This window comes from Notolabrus celidotus, chromosome 20 (genome assembly GCF_009762535.1).
Source record: "Notolabrus celidotus isolate fNotCel1 chromosome 20, fNotCel1.pri, whole genome shotgun sequence".
NCBI classification, from domain to species: Eukaryota; Metazoa; Chordata; class Actinopteri; order Labriformes; family Labridae; genus Notolabrus; species Notolabrus celidotus.
Window position 1 is genome coordinate 1,739,753 of NC_048291.1, and position 23,414 is coordinate 1,763,166.

Sequence of the window (23,414 nt, forward strand, 5' to 3'; positions counted from 1 at the left end):
CAGCTTGTGTTGCACAAAATAAACATCACAGGCGTCCGCACAAACACGATGCAGTGATCAGAAACAAGGATGCACAGGGACATGAATAAGCAGGTCTCTCTGTTCAAACCGGGATGCTCAAGTCCATGAAAGCACACTCAGTGAATGCTTCATGAGGTTTTAGCAGAAGACCTCTTTAAAGCTTTCCTGATGTGCATGTTCTCAAATCAGCTCCCTGTTTCCCTGCTGATGCTTCAGATCTCTTCTCCCCCTGACTCATCCAGCAGTGAGGTGACTCTGCTAACATGCCTTACTGTCACCAACAGAGGGCGCCGTTCTCAGGATGTAGGTCAGATTAAGTAACCGCTCTGTGTTGGTTGGCAGCGCTCTCCTCCAGCCACACTAAAAGAGTGTGCCACTTAATTACTGCTGGCCACGGAGGATAAAAGCAGGGCACCAAACCGCACTCATAACTTCCTCCGTAATGGTTGGAGCTGCAGCACGGCCCCGCATCCGCAGAGAGAGAGAGAGAGAGCTATTTGAAACCAGTCTTTAAATAAAACGGAGGGATGATGGGAGCTGGGCTGAGTCAGGGTGAGAGGAACATGAAGAGGGAGAGGAAGAGGAAGGGAGGGTCACAAATCAGGTGATTCAGAGGTGACGAGGCGTTAAAGGTGCTCTCTGCGGCTGCAGCCGGACAGGAAGTGAAGGTGCAGCGCGCCTGTCAGGATGTTTTAAAACAGAGAGGACAGAGAAGAAGAAGAGGAGGAGGATAAAGAGATGCAGTACTTACGTGCAAAGGATGGATTGGTCCTCTCGATCTGTTCAGAGAAAACAGAAGAAACACAGTCAGCACTTTCCTGTCCTCTCTCTGAGTTTAACCTTCTTTACAGCTTCAGTAATTACAAAGACGAGCTGGTGTGGTCGAGCTGACGGATTGTTAAACTCTAAATGAAACTCAAACAGCTCCGAGGATGCTCCAAACATGAATGCACAGCAGCTGCAGGAAGACATCTGTGACGCTGCTGAATACTGTGATGATGTTTACTACAACAAGAGAGGAAGAGATTCAGAATCTGAGAAGAATCTGAACATGCATGCAGTTCGGCTTCACTTTTGCACGACAGGAGGAGGCAGACACATCATCCATCTCTATCAACCATGCATATAGCTTTAACTTTCTTTCTTTAAGTCGACTCAGCATGTTTTTAACCAAAGGATGCTTCTGCAACACGTCCCTCCTGAATCTACCATCTCTTTTTTCACATCCGAAGCTACGTTGATAAACCGAATGACATCTGATCACTGGCTGGTGCCTCATTAGACTTTCCAAATCTGCAAAAAGCATGACTTATTGGACGAGGCTGGGTCTGATAGGTGAGATGTGTGCATGCTGAGAGAGAATGCATTGCTTGTCTCTGTAAAATAACGTCATTTAATCAATGCTTTAGAGGTTGTTCTTTGCTGTATCTGTTCTGCATGATGATGAGAACAGGGTTTTGTTCAGCAGCCCTCGTAGGGTCACTCCCAAACAAGCAGACCTGGTTTAGACTTAAGTTACAGCGTACAGGAAACACTGATATATGGGACGCCAAAGTCAAGAGCACCCCCCCCGCCTGCCTCATCCAGAACACCCCTCGCTCCCCGCTGTGCGGTGGCAATAAAGCGACGCCCAGACTTGTAACTGAAGCTGAAACACCTTTCATCGCGGAGGATCCAGACCTGAGTTAAGATGACAGGGTTAGCTGCAGCCCCTGAGGTGTGTGACCCCCTTCAACTCTGAGCATCCTGCTGTGCACTACAAAGACCAGAATCCAGAGGGGGACCGACCCGCCTGTCAGCCAACACTGACGTTAAATCAAGCAGAGGAATAACGTCATCACATAAACCTGCTGCTGAAAACTTCAAACATGTCTTTATGTTTTCAGGAGAGGATGAGACGAGACCCCTCCCCCTCAGGTTTATATATACTAAAGTAATCCTTCCTCTTCTGGTCCCTGACTGCGTCTTCCTTCACTTGTTGAGACTCTTGCGGCAGGAAACCAGGAGATTTTTCATTTCCTGAGAAAGACAAATTTGGGAAAACCTCCACATTCCTGCCCCCGATAGAAACCGAGAGGAGCGGGGCCACCCTGTGTGTGCTCGGATCTCACACAGGGGCTCAGCAGATACTGAATTATGGTCTGAGCATGCACACAGTGAGCGGTGAGGCCCTACTGGAACCCTAAAGATGATTCTTTCTCCACACCAACCCCCCATAAAATCTAGACTGCAATCTAAACCCCTTCTTCTGACCTACAAAGCTCTTAATGGTCACCTTGGTATCTTAAAGACCTCATAGTGACCTGTAACCCCTCTAGAACTCTACGCTCCCAACATGCAGGCCTGCTCATCGTACCTCAAGTCTCTAAAAGTAGTATGGGAGGTAGAGCCTTCAGTTATCAGGCCCCTCTCCTTTGGAATCATCTACCAGTCAGGGTCTAGGAGGCAGACACCCTCTCTACTTTTAAGAGTAGGCTTCAAACTTTCCTTTTTGATAAAGCTTATAGTTAGAGCTGGATCAGGCTTGGACCAGGTCTTAGTTATGCTGCTATAGGCTTAGACTGACACACTGGGATCCTGTCTTTCCCTCTCTCTCCTCTCTCTGCCTGTCTCTCACTTTAACTCTTCCTGTCCCATTAAAGTTACTAACCATAGACCTTTCTGGAGTCCCTGAGCTCCCTTGTCTCGTAGGTTCCTCTGGATCTCTGCTGGAGATTCCTTTTTTGGGGTCTGTTATTCATCCTTTCATCCTTTCTTTCTTTCTTTCTTTCTTTCTTTCTTTCTTTCTTTCTTTCTTTCTTTCTTTCTTACTTTCTTTCTTCTTTCCTTTCATTCTATCCTTCTTACTTTCTGTCCTTTCTTGTCTTTCTTTCTTTCTGTCCTTCTTTCCTTTTTATTGCTTTCTTTACTTCTCTCTTTTTTCGTTTTTATTCCTCCTTTCATTCATCCCTTCCTTCTTTCTTTTTCTCTTTTATTGCATTCCTTTGTTTTTGTTTTTTTCTTTCTATTGTTCCTTCTTACTTTCTTCTTTTCTTCTTTCTTTCCCTTTTCCTTTCATTCTATCCTTCTTACTTTCTGTCCTTCTTTCTTTCTTTCTTTCTTTCTTTCTCTCTGTCACCTTCCCATGTTTCTTCATCCTTTATGTCTCCTTTCCTCACCCCATCCTTTCCTTCTGTCATTCCATCACCATTTCTTCTCCTCTTTTTATTTCTTCTGGTCTCCCTCTCTTCTCACTTTTCATAGACCTTTCTGGAGTCCCTGAGCTCCCTTGTCTCGTAGTTTCCTCTGGATCTCTGCTGTAGATTCCTTTTTTGAGTCTGTTATTCATCCTTTCTTTCTTGCTTTCTTTTCTTCTTTCTTTCCTTTCATTCTATCCTTCTTACTTTCTGTCCTTTCTTGTCTTTCTTATTTTCTTGTCTTTCTTTCTTTCGTTCTCTCCTTTGTTTTTTCTTTTTCTCCTTTGTTACTTCTTTCCTTTTTTTCTTGCTTTCTTAACTTCTCTCTTTCTCTCTTTTTTATTCTTTCTTCTTTTCATGTTTCTTTATCCTTTGTCTCCATTTATTATCCTGACCTTTCCTTCTGTCATTCCTTCATCAGTTATTCTCCTCTTTTTCTTTCTTCTGGTCTCCCTCTCTTCTCTCTTTTCTTAGACCTTTCTGGAGTCCCTGAGCTCCCTTGTCTCGTAGGTTCCTCTGGATCTCTGCTGCTGTGGACGTGGTCCAGACTCCAGCTGCTACAACTACTACTATCCATCTCCCCACTATCATCTCTCTCTCTCTTCATCTCCCTCTATCCCTCTCTCCAACACGGTCTCAGCAGATGTGTGTCTAACATGAGTCTGGTCCTGCTGGAGGTTTCTGCCTGTTAAAGGAACTTTGTCCTTGCCTGCAGTTGCTCAGTTTCATTCACATAAACCTGAAGCCGTCAGACGCTCCTGATGTCGACTCTGCGTGACCTGATATGCAGATCTAAAACACACTCACCAGACGGCCGCTCAGCTTTGCGTGATTAAAGACAGAGCCTCTGACCTCATGCTGCTGAAATTAGTGCAATCTGCATCCAGTGGTGTTCAAACTGTGATGCTGTAATTGTTCTTTTAAAGGTTCCTCATGAGCGCGGCGGCTACAGTCGACCACATTCCCCAACAGTTACCCAAAGTGTTCCTCAGGTGCCGTCAGAAACAGCATGAAGTCATTTGTTTGTAATTTAGCATGAAAAGAAACGAGTCAGAGAGGAGCAGCAGCTGAGATTAGATGACCTCACTCTCTCTCACACACACACACACACACACACACACACACACACACACACACACTCACACACAGATGGACTACGTGGACGTCTTTTCGTTCTCTACTCATCAGACATCTCTTCCCCGGGCTCACCTGCCGTGCCCTCTCTTTACTTTTCATTTGACCTCTCCTTCCTCTGTGGACATCCATCACCTCCACATCTAAAGCCCACACCTCTCCCTCTGATGGAGAATCATCCCTCCATCCACTGACCGCTCTACTACTCTTCTCTAAGGTCAGATATATAAAACAGAGGATGATGGTTTTTCTTAGAATGAAATGGAAAATGTACAAGAAGTGATTTTCCATCAAAAACAAATAGAGATGTACTGACGAGTCACTTCCCTCCTTCTTGATAAGACTCCAACTCTTAACTTGCTTATAGACCAACAGTGTGAACAAATCTGCTTCCAATATGATGTAAATATAAATGCTAAATATTTATTTAACACCAATACCAGATCAGTGTGTTAATCATGATGTGATTAAGATAAAACATGTTTGGATCATTTTCTTATTTTTGCACACTGTAGTTAAACTCCCCTGTAGCTACCACTAGCAGATCAAGCACCACCAGCAGGTTAACGTCCTCATGCCTGTGCTGAGGTGCATTTCAACTAAGAGTACCAGGGTCTTTTAGCCCCCAGAACTACTTCACCCTGAACTAAAAGGTTCCTGTGCCCACATTGTTGTCTGTGTTTCCACCGCGGGCTGAAGTCCAGGGTAGATTGTGTAAATCAGGCCAGTGACGTATGGAGGAAATAAAAAGTAAAAGCACTACACTAACACAGGACTTCCACCAAATCCAGTGTCTGCATCCGTGCTCACTCGTCCATCAACACCCACCGGTTGTGTTTTCAGAACGCAGCACAGAGCAGGACCACCGCACAGCTGGAGTCATGTGACTGAGGTTTCCCCTTCTGTAATCCCTGAATCAAGGATTCTCCTCCTCCTCCTCTCCTCATCCATGTTGTCTTTCTGGTCCTCTGAAAACCTCTGACCTGTTGACTCCAGGCCTGGCTCCGCTCATCATGACTTTGGTTTGTTGTTGTAGTTAAGTGAAATACGATCTGGTGATAACACAGAGTGTTTTATTCTGAAAATTAACCCGGATGTTTTCATTTTGTTTTGGTGAAACCTGACTTCCTGTCCCACTCCATCTGCTCTGTTGAGATTGATGCGTCGTGCATGCGTCGGCATCCTCTTCCTCAAGGCGTGTGTATCTGATCCGGAGGGCTCCGACCAGCCGGATCAGAGACGCAGCCAGAGTGGATCCAGTGGAAGTTAACACATTGACTAGAATAGAAAACTATCAGATCCGGTGCTGTGACGGATCAGAGATGGACCGGACACGCACCTGGTGGCGCCCTTTGTGTCACATTTGCTGCCGGCTGTGTTTGATCTCCTGTTCTGTAAAAACCTCACCCTGTCTGGTTCTAACTTCTTCATGCACCTCTCTCTCTCTCTCTCTCTCTCTGTCTCTCTCTCTCTCTCTCACTGTCAATGTTTGCTGAGATAAGGAAAGTAAACAGCGTCTGTGTCTGAATCTCTTTGACTAACACTGAGCCGGCTGCTGTGACGATGACAGACACTAAAAAGAGTCAATACTCCTCCTCATGGTCTCGTTTTCACACCCAAGCTTCCTCCAGTGAAGTTCAGTCTAACCTTGACGTGGAGTGAAACCTCCATCTGATGTGACCTGTGCTGGGTGCGTGGGTGGGTGCGTGCGTGCCTCCATCTGGTCCTCTTGGCAGTTGCAGCTTCCTCCATCACCACAGCAACTAACTGCTAGGTCATATTTACCCAGGGTGCCATGCTGGCCGGGCGTGGGCTGGACCAATCAAAGAGCACAGGGGCTCATTAGCACCTCGGTAAATCTCTACCCGCTTTGTGTTCCCCCCCCCTCTCTCTCTCCTCATGAATAGAGCAAAGCCAGATTACCCGACCACTGAGGGGAACTTTTCCACTCCAACACATGTTTTTAATTTGAACACCTCATCAGGACTTTGAGCCACTTCCACCACGACAACTCGCAGCTAATCACGCAGGTTAACGTTAATATACGAAGGAAATGAGCTGGCCCCGGTCGTGCGTGGAGTTTAAGGCGAGGTCAGAGCGGGTTCGGGTACAAATTAAATGAGAACGACAGACAGGAGAGGCGGCTGACAGAGTTCAGTGAGGGGTGAAGTTCATTTAGACTCAATGCAGATCCAAAAACAATACGAGCTGGTTTCCCTCATCACTGGTATCTGCTCAGACGTCTGCACGGACTCTGATATCTGCAGTCCCTGGTCTCTCATGGTCTGTCGTACTCAGCAGGGTTCCCTTTGCTGCTAATAATTTATCCCCCTGCAGGATTAAACAAACCCTCATTCCTCACATTCCTGAGCGCCCCCCCCTCTCTCCCCTCCTCCTCTTAAGCCCCAATCATTACCATAACTCCCTGTTATTGACCTGATTTTACCTCCTTCAGCCTCTCCTCACTGTAGCCCTGTTTATCGCCCTGCTCTGATTACTCTGCACGTCCTCTGCTGCTCTTTTTTTTATCGTGTTTCCTTCACACATTTTGATTAGCAGGACGCCAAGAGATCAGGTTAATGTAATGTGTTATCAAAGCTTCTCAAGGCTGAAGGGTAAACACGTTACATCATTTTAAAAACACTGAAAATGGGGAAATATTGGCGCTGACTTAGAGGCTGTGCATCAAAGTTCCCTGTTTCCACACAGCTGCTGTTCTGTTAGACGTCACATGGCTGAGTTTAAGGTCAGATAAATGAAGGGACATGACCAACAACTATCATACAACAGAGTCCTATTACCCCTCTAGATCACTACACTCCCAACATGCAGGCTTGCTAGTTATACCTAAAGTCTCTAAAAGTAGTATGGGAGGTAGAGCCTTCAGTTATCAGGCCGCTCTCCTTTGGAATCATCTACCAGTCAGGGTCCGGGAGGCAGACACCCTCTCTACTTTTAAGAGTAGGCTTCAAACTTTCCTTTTTGATAAAGCTTATAGTAAGAGCTGGATCAGGCTTGGACCAGGTCTTAGTTATGCTGCGATCAAATCAGGGGTCTTCAATTACAACTCTAGGAGAAACGTCTTCAAGCAAAGGTCCAGGATTATCATGTTGTGGTATAATAGGCTGCCTCCCCATAAAACCTAGACTAGAATTGAAAATCCTTCTTCTGACCTCCAAAGCTCTTAAAAGTCAGACACCTTCATATCTTAAAGAGCTCATAGTGTCCTATTACCCCTCTAGACCCCTACTCTCCCAACATGCAGGCTTGCTAGTTGTACCTAAAGTCTCTAAAAGTAGTATGGGAGGTAGAGCCTTCAGTTATCAGGCCCCTCTCCTTTGGAATCATCTACCAGTCAGGGTCCGGGAGGCAGACACCCTCTCCACTTTTAAGAGTAGGCTTCAAACTTTCCTTTTTCATAAAGCTTATAGTTAGAGCTGGATCAGGCTTGGACCAGCTTTTGTCATGCTGCTATAGGCCTAGACTGCCAGGGGAACTGGCACACTGACACACTGGGATCCTAGCTCACCCTCTTCCCCCCAACCCCTTCATCACTTACTTTAACTCTGCCTGTCCCATTAAAGTTACTAACCATAGACCTTTCTGGAGTCCCTGAGCTCCATTGTCTCGTAGGTTCCTCTGAGCTGCCATAGACGTCCTCCTGCTGTGGACGATCTGGACTCCAGCAGCAACAGCTTCTACGACTGGTCTCATCACTATCACTTCTCTCTCTTACTCCCCTCTATCTGTCCTGGAGGCAGACACCCTCTCTACTTTTAAGATTAGGCTTCAAACTTTCCTTTTTGATGAAGCTTATAGTTAGAGCTGGATCAGGCTTGGGCCAGGTCTTAGTTATGCTGCTATAGGCTTAGACTGCTGGGGGAACTGGCACACTGACACACTGGGATCCTAGCTCACCCCCTCCCCCCCCGTAGAAGCTGTTGCCGCTGGAGTCCAGCACGTCTGTATCAGCTGGAGTCCAGATTGTCTGCAGCAGGAGGATGTCTACAGCAGCTCAGAGGAACCTATGAGACAAGGGAGCTCAGGGACTGGCAGCCGCTCCCGTAGGCGGCGCCTGCAGGTGTGCGAGGGCCCGGTTATCTTCGCTTGCGGCTTTAATTCAAAGTTCTATTTTTGGGGTGTTTTCGACCTTTAAAGCTGGGGTTGGTCGTCAGATTTAGATCCACTTCTTGTACTCCTGGTTAAAATGATCTTTCTGTCCTGATGGTAATCAATACATAATGTGTTCTTAAAAAAGAGGTAAAAAAAGCTGCTCTCTACAGCTGGAGTAAATCAAGTAATCAAGTGTGGTGTGATAAATGGGAGATTTTACTTTTAGGCCATGTCGCCCAGCCCTACCTTACAAGGAATGCATCTTTTCTACCTGTTGTGTTTAAATGATCGGACCACGGTGAGATGGTGAGTAGTTTTTCCTTAACTTCACCACACAGCACATGTAATATCTCTCTTTCACTGTTTCTAATGAGACCAAACTGAGGCTCATTTAAACTCCAAGCTGAGACGGTGAAGGAGTCCAAACCACAACCACCAAAAACTCTCCCCAACATCCATTACTGACACCAAATCCTTAAAGCAGACAAACATCCATTCACTGCCAACAGTCTGCAGACACACGGCGGCTAATCTGACCCCAAGTCCGGACCTCAAACTGCTCTCTTAATTGTAGTAACCGTCCATGATTGCATTCACACATCTTCATCCTTTCAGACCAACGTGGAGAAGATAAATGAGACCAGGAGGAAAAACTGACATTCAGAATCTCTGCAGATAAATAACCCGACTCTCTGATGAGAACCAGGCGTGAGATGATGTATGAAGATGAAGCTTGGCTTGAAATCATGATGAACAACCTTTCGGGGTCTCTGCAGTTGGATGGAAGACATTTTTCCAGCCTGCAGCTCAAACTCTCTCGATCTGCTGCGTGAAAGAAGTCGTAAAAAGCAGCCGAACGCAGTAAAGATCCTCGCACCACGGCAACTTCTTCAAACAACAAGAAACCTGAGTCAACGCCAGTCAACTGACTTCTCATAAACTACTGTTAGACGCTGGGAGGTTTGCAGGAAATTACACACACGCCGATAGCAGCCTGAATTTAGAAGAAAGGTACTTTATTAAATTCAACTTTCTCACTCATGCTATTTTTTGGACATGCTACACACACAGTTTTTGGTATATACATACAAATGCACACACATGCAGTGAACATTTTTTTTCTCCAGTGTTAGCTTCTCTACACTGGCTCCCAATAAAATGTAGAATAGAATTTAAAATCCTTCTTTTAACCTACAAAGCTCTTAAAAATCAGACACCCTCGTATCTTAAAGAGCTCATAGTGCCCTGTTACCCCTCTAGAACTCTACGCTCCCAACATGCAGGCTTGCTAGTTGTACCTAAAATCTCTAAAAGTAGTATGGGAGGTAGAACCTTCAGTTATCAGGCCCCTCTCCTTTGGAATCATCTACCAGTCAGGGTCCGGGAGGCAGACACCCTCTCTACTTTTAAGAGTAGACTTCAAACTTTCCTTTTTGATAAAGCTTATAGTTAGAGCTGGATCAGGCTTGGACCAGCTTTTGTCATGCTGCTATAGGCCTAGACTGCCGGGGGAACTGGCACACTGACACACTGGGATCCTAGCTCACCCTCTTCCCCCCAACCCCTTCATCACTTACTTTAACTCTGCCTGTCCCATTAAAGTTACTAACCATAGACCTTTCTGGAGTCCCTGAGCTCCCTTGTCTCGTAGGTTCCTCTGAGCTGCCGTAGACGTCCTGCTGCGGACGATATGGACTCCAGCGGCAACAGCTTCTACTACTCGTCTCATCACTATCACCTCTCTCTCTTACTCCCCTCTATCTGTCTTTCCAGACCCAACTCGGTCGAGGCATGATGGCTGTCTAACATGAGTCTGGTCCTGCTGGAGGTTTCTGCCTGTTAAAAGGAAGTTTGTCCTCACCACTGTAACTAGCTAAATACTGCGATGTGCAATACTCATGATGGATTAAGGTGGGGTCAGACTGAGTCTTACCCTGTCTTGGTGTTGGGTCTCTGTTCATAATTTGACATAGAGTGGTCTAGACCTGCTCTGTTTGTAAAAGAGTCTTGAGATAACGTTTGTTGTGATTTGGCGCTATACAAATAAAGATTGATTGATTGATTGATTGATTGAACATGCTTAGGAGAGATGTCAGAGTGAGGATGCTGCCATCAACCAGCGCACCCCGAGCAGTTGGGGGTTCGGTGCCTTGCTCAAGGGCACCTCGGCAGTGCCCAGGCAAGTGAACCAGCACCTCTCCAGCCACTAGTCCACTTGCCAAACTTCGTCCATACCGGCAACCCTTCGGTTCCCAAGCCAAGTCCCTGTGGACTGAACTACTGCCGCCTGAATTTTACTCAGTGTCGGATCAGAAAGGAAATCGGTGATATCCAACATCACTAATTGTAGCAGGGATGCAGCGATTAACCAGTTTCACTATTAACCACACTATTATATGTGGAGCAACCTGCATTGAAGCGTAGACTGTATAATAAATGGAGTGTGAGGTAAAGAGGCGGGCCTTTCGCCTTTTTGCTAACAGCTACAGTCTTCACGCCTGTCAATCATGTCAGGCACGCCCTTATTTGGGCAAAACTTGTAACTTTAATATCTTTAAAATAACAGTTGATAAAATAGTTCACCCCCTACAGTGTGTGTCGATACAGAAATGATATCCAGACGTAAACAGTTTTTTGAACTAGGCTGTAAACATGTTTATTTCTGCTGTAAAGATCGTCTCCTTTGAATGGGTGTGTATGTAGCTTCCTGTGTTTCTGCAGCCAGCCTCTAGTGGACGCTGGAGGAACTGCAGTTTTGAACACTTCCACATGGGCTTCCTGTTATAAGATCGGAGGCTGCCGTTTGAGTGAGATTTTCACCCCCTAGTGGACTGTAAAGTTACTGCAGGTTGACTAGGAGAGGCCATTTATGATCAATGTTTAAAAGTTTGTTTCCTCTCTGAGCTCATCCCTCTGATTGTGTGTCCTCTTTAAGCTGCTGGATCTTCTCTCTGGCATGAATCCTGAGCTCAGTGATTCAAATGTTCGATTACATCTCTCTGCTGCTATGACTATCCTCTCTCTCTCCCTCTCTCTCTCTCTCTCTAGTCTGCTCAGTGTCTCATGTCTTCATCACCGGCTGCACGAGCTACAGGTGGAACAAATACCTCCCCCCTGCTCTCAGCAGATGTTATATTCCCGCTCTCTGACTCCTCATGGGAAGCTGATCCGTGGATATCTGTTGCAGCTTCCACATTCACATGTCGTCTATCATACGAGCTACAGTAACGCCGAGCAATATTAGATATCAAAAGAGTCTCCTAATTATCCCAAGAATGTTTACCACTCGGGCCCAGCACCTCTCCATGAGAAACACATGCTCCTCTGTACCTCTCACACACACTCACACACTCTCTGAGCTCCATCTCTCCGAACCCCCCTCTCTCTCTTTCTTTGAGATTTCCCTCGTTCACCCCTGAGTCAGAAGCATCTGAAAAATGTGCTTTGTGGGACTTAGAAAGGGAACGGCTCCAGAAGCCTGTCTGAATGCTCTCTGCAGAGTTCAGCTCAGACACTGTAACAGGAGTCTTACAAGCCAAACACACACACACACACACACACTTGCACACAGAAATGCATATAAGAGGCTCATAAAAATCCACATGTGTTGACGCTGCTCTTAAATAAACTTTAAATTCCACTTCTCTCTCCAAAGGGATCCATTAGAGATCAAATACTTGGACGTGAAGCAGAGGAATTCCTGCAGCTTATATTTGACCTGATCAGGTTGTTATATTAAAGGCTTCTGGGAAATGTATGCCTGTCTGTAATGTCCCTCAAGGCTTGGCTCCAGTCTTACTCTGTCAGTGTCTAATAAAGGAAAAGTTCACTGTTTTGGAAACTAAAGAAACACTTCTGGAAAAGCTCTAGATGAGGTGTAGATATAACTTTTGGCATGTATTCCAAACATATCAGCTCATAGCATCTTTAAGGCAGGGGTTCCCAAACTTTTCAGCCCGTGACCCCCAAAATAAAGGTCTCAAAGACTCGCGACCCCCCCACTGTCCCTCAAAGTGATTTAATGTGTCTTCATTTAGCTGGTCTGCAGAAAATGACCCTCCCTATATGAGCATGTGTCTGTGTTTCCTGTGTGTTATGAATGAACCTGCTGCTACTGATGCTTTAGATAATTATCTGTTCACTAACTCTAAACTTAGGAGTCATCTGGAAACAAAGAAAGGCTGAAAACTCATTACATTTAATATTTTCAAGGTTTTATTTCAAGTTAAGCTTCAGTTTTTGTCCATATTATTTACTTTAATTGGTCAAATGTACTATTTTTAGATAACTTAAAAAAAAAACCCCAAGGGGTCCCGACACACACTTTGGGAACCCCTGATCTAAGGCCATGAAAGTGATTAGCTTAGCATAGTATGTACAGTTGTGCTCATAAGTTTACATACCTTACCTGTCGCTCAGTCTATATGTTGCCTCATTTGATCTGCATGCAGCTAGTTCAATGATTGGTAGTCACTGCCTGATGCAAACATGTACAGCACTGTAAACTGTTGTCCTGTTGTGTCTGCATGTGTCTTCTTTAACATTTCCTCATCGCTGCTTCCTGATTGTCTTGCTCCATGTATTTTATGTCCATGGACACTTTCTCAAAGACGGTCATATCATGTCCTGATGTAGCTTTTAGTCATTTTTAATCATATGGTGCTATTTGTGCTTTTCTTTTCTTCTCTTTTTTGTTTGTTTGTTTGTTTGTTTGTGTTTTGGTTTCTCCTCTACCTTCTTACTTTGATTTTATTTTACTCTATGTTATCTTTGTTTAATCTTGATCTTTTCAGGGAGCCTTTTTTAACATCTGGCAAGGGACTACTGATGTAAACTAGCCTTTTGGTTAACTCTGGCATATTTCCAGAAATGTTAATTAATATGCACGATCCTTTTAAATAATAAATAAATTAATAAATTAATAAATTAATAAATTAATAAATTAATAATAAATTAATAAATACATAATAAATTAATAATAAATTAATAATAAATTAATAATAAATTAATAAATACATAATTAATAAATAAGAAATAAATAATAAATAATAAATAAATAATAAATAAATAATAAATAAATAATAAATAAATAATAAATAAATAATAAATAGATAATAAATAAATAATAAATAAATAATAAATAAATAAATACATTAATTAATTAATAAATACATAATAAATAAATAAATGGCAGAATTTGTGATTTTTTTGGCCATTTTTCAGAAAATATGAATGATAATAGAAAAAAAATGTATTTTCACTCATGGTGAGTAGTTGGGTGAGGCAAAAAATTTTACTAAACAACTGTGTTTACTCTTTTTATATCATAAAAACAACAGAACAACAGAAACTACCCAAGAAATGATAATTTCTCCCAGGGTATGTAAAAGTATGAGCACAACTGTCTGTATCATATTGGGCACAGATGAGTCAGGAGTAGCTAAATGATAATAATAGTAATAATTATTAATAATAATGTTCATTGAGTCTATTTCCACTTTCAATAGGATTAAATTTATATTTACAACATAATTTACTTCAGTTTCTACCAACGATGTTATTTCTGTTCAGCTGTGAATCAATAATGACATTAATAAATATATGAATTATTAAAAACTACAGTTCTAGCCCTGCCTTATCCATGACTAACAGCAGCCATAAAAACAGAGATTCATCCTGTCAGGTCTCTAAAGAGGAAGCTGAGGGTGAACATGTTGACACCAGCTCATTAACGCTTGTTTGTGTGTGTTTAATCTCTGTTCACTCACACACACACTCTCAGGTGGTCCCTCATGCTCTGCTGTCATTTCCAAGAGGCCGGGGGACTTTCACCAACCCGTGATGGAGATCTATTCCTGGGTGTGATCTCAGCAGCCTTCACGATCCCTGATCCGCATCAGAGGCTCTGAAACACTCTCCAGGATTTCATGTGCGGGTCCATCCCGTTATTTATAGCTCCTGTGTCTGCTCTGAATCTCTTTGTGTGACTCATTTGTGCCTCGCTGATGGTTCCCTTTGCTATCTCTGCCCCCCCCCCCCCCCCCCCCCTTATCTGCCGCCTTCCCATCACACCCTTCACGCCCGCCAAATCCCCAAACTGAGCTGCTCTCTCTCTGCCAGATGCTCAGGGGGACATCCTGTTACTGTCAGAGGGATTTAGAGCTCTCTGCACCCGTTTGTTCATTTGGAGAAAGAAGGAAAATGATGCATCTGAGTCCCACAGTCCACAGCAGTGATCCCCAAAGCTCATCCTGTCCTCGCGGATCAAACACAAAGAATGAATGACACAGGTTTATTTCTACCTCTTACTTTGTCTTCCTCTGATCAAATGTTTCCATACATGGATGGATTCTTTTGATCAAGTTCAACGACGAGGTGAACAGGACCTCTCCAGGAGTATTGATGTTGACATCTCTGTCCTCATTCAGCTCTCCTTCTCCTCTCTGACGTTGACTTTAAACATAAATGAGTCAAACGTCTCCTCTTTGAACGTTGTGTCTGTTATCTCTACCTCCTCTGGTTTCAGGGACTCTGTAGAGATCAGCAGCTCAGAGATGCTCTCTCTCCAGCTCTGGATCTCAGGACAGGATGTTGCTCCACTTTTGGGGTCCAGCAGCTCCTCAGGCTGCTCTCACATCTGTGCCCGCTATCTGTCATTATTTCCCCACTCTGAGACCAGCCTGAGACCACACTAATGCTTTGACCACAGTGTCAACAGGCAGAGGGGGGAATGAGACGGACTACTTTCTGTGGATTGATTTAATATGACGTGTGTGATCAGGTTGCCTTTGTTGTTGAGGATTGATCACCGCTGAGATGGGGTTCTGACCGTTCATAGGGACAGAGTAGAGCTGTGGTTGAAGATGTAAGCTAACTGTAAAATCTGACATGTGGATTGTGGATTGTGGACCCCCCCTCCACCCCCACCAACACCACCACCACCACCACCACCGCCCCTCATTTCCACTTCAGTGTCACTTTAACTGCACCACCACCAGCCTGCTGGAAACAACGCCTGCTCCACGCCCAAGAGGCCCCCAGAGCTGTCAGGGAGGGAGACCAGGGGCATCCGAATTCCAGCTCACACACAGAGACAGACACACACACCAGACTGGTACACACAAATGGCCAGTCAGCTATGGCTATCAGCCCCTGAATGCCTGCGAATGCCGAGCTGACAGCTGGTTCAACAGCATTACAGTTGAGCCGTTGAGTCACTCGGCGGTCGCAAATGTTCACGACTGCAGAAAAACTCACTGTAGAAATCATAAAGAGGTTTATCTGTGAGTCAATGCATGAAAGGAAATGAAGGATGTTGGCTTTTTTTGATGCGTCTGTGACTCTGTGAAGGTGGGCGACGAGTGCAAACGTCTTGTGAAGGCCCAAACGAGAGCCAGGCTGCAAATTATGACGTGATGAGAATTCAGAAACACAGAAAACAAAACTGAAACAATCACAGAAAAAGATGCTGCAAAGTCAAAAGAACACAAACCCCAAAAACTGAGAAAATATAACCCCAAAACACAAGCAAAATAAAGAAGCAGCAAACCCAGACATCTCTGTATGACTGCTCTAAGCTTCTAGGGGGCGCTCAGGTGAACAGCTTCATCATTGATGCTTCAGAGACGGCACAGCTGACTGAAGAAGTCTTTAAATGAGTCACTTGAGGATGCAGTAAACATACCATCATAGAGCTCTCAGTATTACCTCCTCATCCACTGAAGGATTTACAGCCTCTAAGTCTGTTTCTCTTTCTCTAAACTCTGCTGCAGGATGTTTCTATTCTCCCTCTTCTTCTTCTTGTTTAATTGATAATTCTCTCTAAGCCTCGAAGTGACAGTGAAACTCTGCAGGTATCCACAGACCACAACACTTCCCAGATCCCCCTGACTGTTTGCTACTTCCACTGTCTGGGAATGTGAATGAGCTCTCTATCTCTTTCACACACACACACTTGAAGCTTTGTTCTTCAGGTTTGAAGCAGCTCCTGTCCTGCCTCTGCTCAGGGTCTTTGTGAGGAAGCAGGTTGTTGTTTTTATTTACTACCTTTGCACTGAAGTTGATTTGGACCACCAGAGAAACCCTCAGGGGAGTCTGCAGACTGGGTCTTTGCTTTTATTAACAATATTTAGTTTAGTTTATTGTGCATTATAATAATCATTCCTTAACTTAGTGTTTGGTGTTGATCTATTTGATGTGTTTGACAGTCTTGAACCTAAAATCCTCCCACACTCCAGACTTCACTCGTTTCTCAGATGGATATGAAACTTCACCGCTTGGTCCCTCTGCTATAGTCGAGTTAATGTAGCCTCCATGACCCTTCATAAGCACATTTCATTCCATGCAAGTGACAACCTGCAGTCTGAGAATATGAAGCCCATGCAGAAGTGCTAAAAACTGTAGTTCCTTGAGTGTCCACTAGAGGCTGGCTGCAGAAACACCAGAAACCACATACACACCCATTCAAAGAAGACAATATCTACAGTAGAAATAAACATGTTTACAGCCTGGTTGAAAAGACAGTTTAGGGCTGAATAGCTCATTTCTGTATTGACACACACTGTATGGGGTGAATTTATTATAACTGGTTATTTTTGAAGATATTAAGCTTACAAGCTTTGCCCAAATAAGGGCGTGGCTGACTTGATTGACAGGCGGGCATCCTGTAGCAGTTAGGGTAAAGGTTAAAGGCCCGCCTCTTTACCTCACACTAGCTTGGGTGAAGTTTGCTTCTGCATTTTCAATATGGCACCCGCCGACAATCGGGTTCAAAACAGCGCTCAAGAACAGATGGGTGACGTCGAGGATACTTGCAGACAGCCTCAAGTGGACGCTCAAGGAACTGCCGTTTGTTGTACTTCTGCACTAGCTTCTCAACAAATAAGGTTTGAAATAAGCTTCAGCTCTTCCTACACGTCGATCAGGGTTGTATTTTCCATCGCAGCAAAATGTGTGACATGCTCTGATCTGGATTTACAGTGCAGCCCACAATGAAGCACTTTATATGAAGTAGGTCGCAGGACAGTGCTTTTCTACCTTGCATCACATCTGCATGGAAACAACTCCTGTGAAGTGTCCTGGACGACTCCCAGGCCGCCTCATCACATCCATCCTGTCCCCATGTCTGTCCCTGTCAACAAGGATTACCTGCTAAGAGTCCCATTGACACATCAGACACACAATCAGGGCTGCAGCTCAGAGGTCAATGGATGTTTCCTAGACTCTTCATGTGAGTTATAAACCCAGAGATAGTGGCAGATAGCGGTAATATGTGGTGCATTTTTAAAGTTACACATGCACTGTTTTGTTTTTGCTACCAGAGTGCAAGAGTGCAGCACAACAGCACGCTTACTGGGAGAGTAAAATTAGCTTTGTGCAGTTGGGTGTTGCCTCCAGGCCGATGAAAGGGGAGAGAAAACAGTGAGAGTTTTTGGCGATGTAATGGATTGCAGATGGCAGCCGTCGGGGTGGCTTGTTTGGTCCACAGAGGTTCTTTGTGACGGCCAGGCCCGCCGTAATCCAACAGGACAAGGCTGTTTTCACGTCTGTTTACGCTAGCACCTCTAATATCACCGTGGCTGAGCGGGGGCAGTCCCACAGGAAGCCAGACACACAGGAGGAGGAGGAGGGGGGAGTCACAGAGGGGAGGCTGTGTCGATGAGTGGCGGGGCAAACAATCGTGAAAGAATATAGAGAAAGCTCAGTGGTGGTTAAAAGCTGTGGCTCACAGATTAATGAACACACACACACGTCGTCAGTGTCTCATTAAATAGAGTGACACAGGGTTACAGGTGTCAGTGAGGGGGCAGGTAACTCTACCCGTCCTGCTGAGGCCTCTGGTATCGATGTTCTCTCTCTCTCTCATGACAACACTTTCAAAGAACGAGGGCCTGACACGGCAGATACCTGAAATCATCTCCCAGCGGTCTAACTCAGTCTCATGACCACGTCTGACTCTCACAGACTCATGACTCCCTGATCAGAGGAAGCTTCAAGTCAGAGGCTCTCACTTTCACACAAGACGTCTTCTAGGAAGATCCCCTGACAAGTCTGCCTGGTCTCCAAATCATGTCAACACAAAAGAAGCGACACATGACCTGAGCTTATTTTAGGGAGTGGATGTCTGCAGAAAGCTCGCTATTGGAGCTTCTGGAGTTTTTATTATTAGAGAATAAAAACAAAGAAGAAGAAAACTACCAAGTCTATTGAGCCGTTACGACTCCTCCCCCTATTCCACGTATCTTTGATGTCAAACTGTCTCACCTCTGATGCCAGCACAGAGGTGGAGCAACTTGATGTCACTATCTGTGACGTTCACTTTGAAGGTGAGACATGCAAGAGGTGAAACGGCCAAATTCCACCAGATCCATGTCCGCTCAGTCCATGCTCAGTCACAGCACCGGATCTGATAGCTTTCCATTCTAGTCAATGTGTTAACTTCCACTGGATCCACTCCGTTGCGTTCTGGCTGCGTCTCTGATCCGGCAGGTCAGAGTCCTCCGGATCAGATACACAAGACTCTATGTTTGCCAGATGCCGGAGAACTTGAGAGGCCTCAAGTGGGCGGCCCCTAGATTGAATCCAATCTTCAGCCCCTTCCCTCACATGTCACTTCCTGTTCTCGCTCTCCTGGTTTCCTGCTCTACCCACCGTCCTGTCCTCTCTGAATAAAGTGATAAAGCCCCAAAAATATGACTTCAAGAACGAAAAGAAGCTGCTTTTACTTCCTCACATAGCGTTCTTCTTTGCTGCTGCTCTCCCTGCCATGGACTTTTATGTATGCACATGAAAGAGAGGGAAGGTGTGCTCTCCCCGCCTAAAGGCCAAATTCCTCCAGATCCGTCTCCGATCCGTCACAGCTCCGGATCTGATCGGTTTCTATTCTACTCAATGTGTTAACTTCCACTGGATCCGCTCTGTTGTGTTCCGGCTGCGTCTCAGAGACACAAGACTTGAGGAAGAGGATGCCGGAGCACGACGCATCAATCTCAACAGAGCAGATGGAGCGGGACAGGAAGTCAGGTTTCACCAAAACAAAATGAAAACATCCGGTTAATTTTCAGAATAAAACACTCTGTGTTATCACCAGATCGTATTTCACTTAACTACAACAACAAACCAAAGTCATGATGAGCGGAGCCAGGCCTGGAGTCAACAGGTCAGAGGTTTTCAGAGGACCAGAAAGACAACATGGATGAGGAGAGGAGGAGGAGGAGAATTGATTCAGGGATTACCGCAGGAAAACCTCGGTCACATGACTCCAGCTGTCCGGCGGTCCTGATCCGTGCTGCGTTCTGAAAACACTGGTTGAAGTCCGACGTTAGATCAGGTCATGCTGCTTGTAATCAGTAAACAGCTGATGTGAGATCATCGTCTGTCTCAAAATATTAAGAAAGAGTAAACCCGCTCAGTCTTCAGTGGATCTGAGCAGCAGTCCTTTAGTCCCCTGTGTACCCGTGCATTAACACAGCTCTCCTCCTCCTCCCTCCCTTCATCTCGTCTCATTGTCACCAGTGGACAGAATCGTCGGTCTGGACCAGGTAGCGGGTATGAACGAGACCGCGTTCTGTGCCGCCTACAAGACCAAGAAGGGCATGTTCCGCACGGTGGGTCAGCTCTACAAGGAGCAGCTGTCCAAGCTGATGGCGACGCTGAGGAACACCAACCCCAACTTTGTGCGCTGCATCATCCCCAACCACGAGAAGAGGGTGAGTCTGAGGACGGGAGCAGCTGACGGCACAAAGTACTGACAGATGAAAGATGAAAACTTTACTCTTCTTCTTCTTCTTGTAGGCGGGTAAACTGGACCCTCACCTGGTGCTGGACCAGCTGAGGTGTAACGGAGTCCTGGAGGGGATCCGTATCTGTCGGCAGGGCTTCCCAAACCGCATCGTCTTCCAGGAGTTCAGACAGAGGTACGTAAGCTCAGGAAAGACTCAGGCTGGAAGGTGTCCATTCATTTTGCAGCTGTGCATCATTCAAAGTGACAGCTATTCTTCTGTGAGAGCTGAGAACTTCATTATTGTAAATCTGGTGACTTGTGGGTCGGAACCAAAAAGTGAAGCAGGTCCTTTCTTCAGTTTGGAGTCCAAAGAAACGACCTGCTCGACGTCCCTCAGGTACCTGAGTCAAGACCGCCACATCTCCCTCTGAAGGCATCACACATGAAGTTTTCAAACTACTACTATTGTAACATCAGACCTGTTTCCTACAGGTAGAAGATACCTGTAGTGTTCTTATACACTGCAGCATTGGATCAATGCATTACCTGCCCTGACCTTTCACCTTTACGTCCTGCAGTAACAACAACACTCTGAATAAGGGATGCAAAACGCATCCAGTCTTTCGTTTGAGGCTGTTTTGCATTTAAAATCTATGAATCTGTAATATCCAAAGAATGTGATCAGCTGATATTCTCCATGTTTCTCTCATCAAACAGTTACATAAATGTGTGAGACATACGACAGCTGACACAACTTCCCCGTCCAGGATTTGTAGGAACAGAGTCTGCATGTGTTCAAGAAGAGACGAACAGAACCATAAATCACAAGTGATGTACGACCCCCGAACAGAAATATGATTATATCCTGTATGAACCCCACAGCTGTCTGCCAGCAACACACATCCTCCCTGTATGTGTGTGTGTGTGTGTGTGTGTCTGTGAGTGTGTATGAGAAACGTTTTTGAGAACACTTGGGCAAACATGATGTTTAAACAGACTCCAGCTCATCTGAAAGTCATCTCTTCAACATCTATTGAGAACAGACCGCCCTATTGAAGACCTTGACACACACACACACACACACACCAAACACACACACACACTCACAGTCTATACTTCCACTGACCCTCCACACCTGTCTTGTCACTCAGGCCCTGAGTGTGCCCTCCTCTCCAGCCCTCAATGCCCCAACAAGAGGCCTCGTTTCCCCCCTGGAAGAGCTCTGCAGCCTCAGCCATCCCGACTGCACCCACACAAACACACACTATCACACACACACACACACACACACACACACACACACACTATCACGGCGCCCTGGTCCCAGCCCCCTTTATACTGCACAAAGCCCCCATTGTGAAGCACAATACTGGCCACCCCCTCTGCCTTCCCCCTATACCCTCTGCTCCGTTTCCCCCATAACTCTGTCCCCTCTTGCTCCTGCCTGACTCCCTCATTCTCTGCCTTTCACTCGTTTTTGCCTTCGTCTCTCCCTCCTCTTCGTTCCTAAATCTCCAGTACCAATCTGGTAGATTGTGTCTGAAGGGGTCTCTGCCCTCTTTTACACGAGCGCTGAAAACAATTCAGCGCTCATAAAAGGAAGTCTTTGCTGCGCTGGCTTCACCTGAATGCCTGAAAAGTTGGCCACCATTCCCAGAGGCTTTCTATTGTTGTAAGACAACAGCTGATGGGTTGGGTGGAGGGACGTTTCAGTTACTATCATGATCTGTTTAAGCTTTATTCTTAACCAACCAGTGTTTTCATCTGGTTAACATGTCGTTTGATTGAGGGGGGAAGTGAGCAAGGTGAGTTACTCCTTTGATTGAAACAACTTCCTACAAGGTGTGTGTGTCTCTGCTCTGCCCTCCATCACAGCCACTACGCCGCTAACTCCCCTCATTCATAGGACAGAAAAACTCACATTTTTAGGTCCTTTCAGCTTCTGATAAACACTTATCTTTACTTTGAGTCTCTGCCTGTTGCTGAGACTTCTCTGTAGCAGCACTGTGTGAAGATTGGAAATCCAAACTAACATTTTGGGTGCCCAGGAGTTTCATTTGTGTTGTCTTTTAATCAAAACAGGTATGGACATAGTTGGATTTTTCTAGAATCGTATCAAAGTACAAAAGTCTGCTATCCTCAGAGAAGCGTTGTAGGACTCAAGATCAGTCTTGGTCTTGAGACCACTTCTTTAAGGTTTAAGGTCTCACCTCAGAATCGAAAGCATTTCTACTCGGTCTTGTCTCGGTCTCGGACTGGGCGGACTACGTATTTTATATCAAGACCGGTCAAGACCACCACTGATGCTCTCTGTGTCCCTGTCATTACTGTGATAAGGGAGAACCCCCCCTCCTTTCTCAATCCATTAGGCAGCTACTTTCTCTGTGTTGCAGTGAGTGACGCCCCCTGCTGGAGAGATTGAGTTAAACGAAAGTGAAACGATCACAAAAACGAAACTTAAGGAGTCAAAGTCTCTCACGGCGCTTCGAAAGAAAGGCAACAAAGACAAACCCAAACCTTGTTTGTTGATGTCGAATGTATTTAAAGCAAACTTGAATCAAATAAAGAGAAGTCTTTTATTTTGTTAACTCTCATGATGCTTTTTCATTGATATATATGGTCCTGGTCTTGTCTCGGTTTTGCCCTGCCTTGGTATTGACTCTGTCTCCATCCCTAAATGTCTCAGTCATGCCTTGGTCTTGACTTGGTCTTGATCCCTAAACGTCTTGGTCTTGACTTGGTCTTGATCCCTAAATGTCTTGGTCTTGACTCGGTCTCGATCCCTAAATGTCTTGGTCTTGACTTGGTCTCGATCCCTAAACATCTTGGTCTTGACTTGGTCTCGATCCCTAAATGTATCAGTCATGTCTTGGTCTTGACTTGGTCTTGATCCCTAAATGTCTTGGTCTTGACTTGGTCTCGATCCCTAAACATTTTGGTCTTGACTTGGTCTCGATCCCTAAATGTATCAGTCATGTCTTGGTCTTGACTTGGTCTCGATCCCTAAACGTCTTGGTCTTGACTCAGTCTCGATCCCTAAATGTCTTGGTCTTGACTTGGTCTCGATCCCTAAACGTCTTGGTCTTGACTCAGTCTCGATCCCTAAATGTCTTGGTCTTGACTTGGTCTCGATCCCTAAACGTCTTGGTCTTCACTCGGTCTCAATCCCTAAATGTATCAGTCATGTCTTGGTCTTGACTTGGTCTCGATCCCTAAACGTCTTGGTCTTGACTTGGTCTTGATCCCTA

The 23,414-nt window shown here is 45.2% G+C and overlaps 1 protein-coding gene across 2 annotated transcripts in view; it reads right to left on the minus strand.

Annotated features, from left to right (window-relative positions):
• Positions 1-23,414, minus strand: part of LOC117832928 (myosin-10) — an 89,680-nt gene that overhangs the window by 42,614 nt on the left and 23,652 nt on the right. For both annotated transcript variants that reach the window (XM_034712259.1, XM_034712260.1), the window contains exon 4: positions 773-800. In XM_034712259.1, the coding sequence (XP_034568150.1) occupies positions 773-800 (28 nt within the window). The remainder of the gene's footprint in view (positions 1-772; positions 801-23,414) is intronic.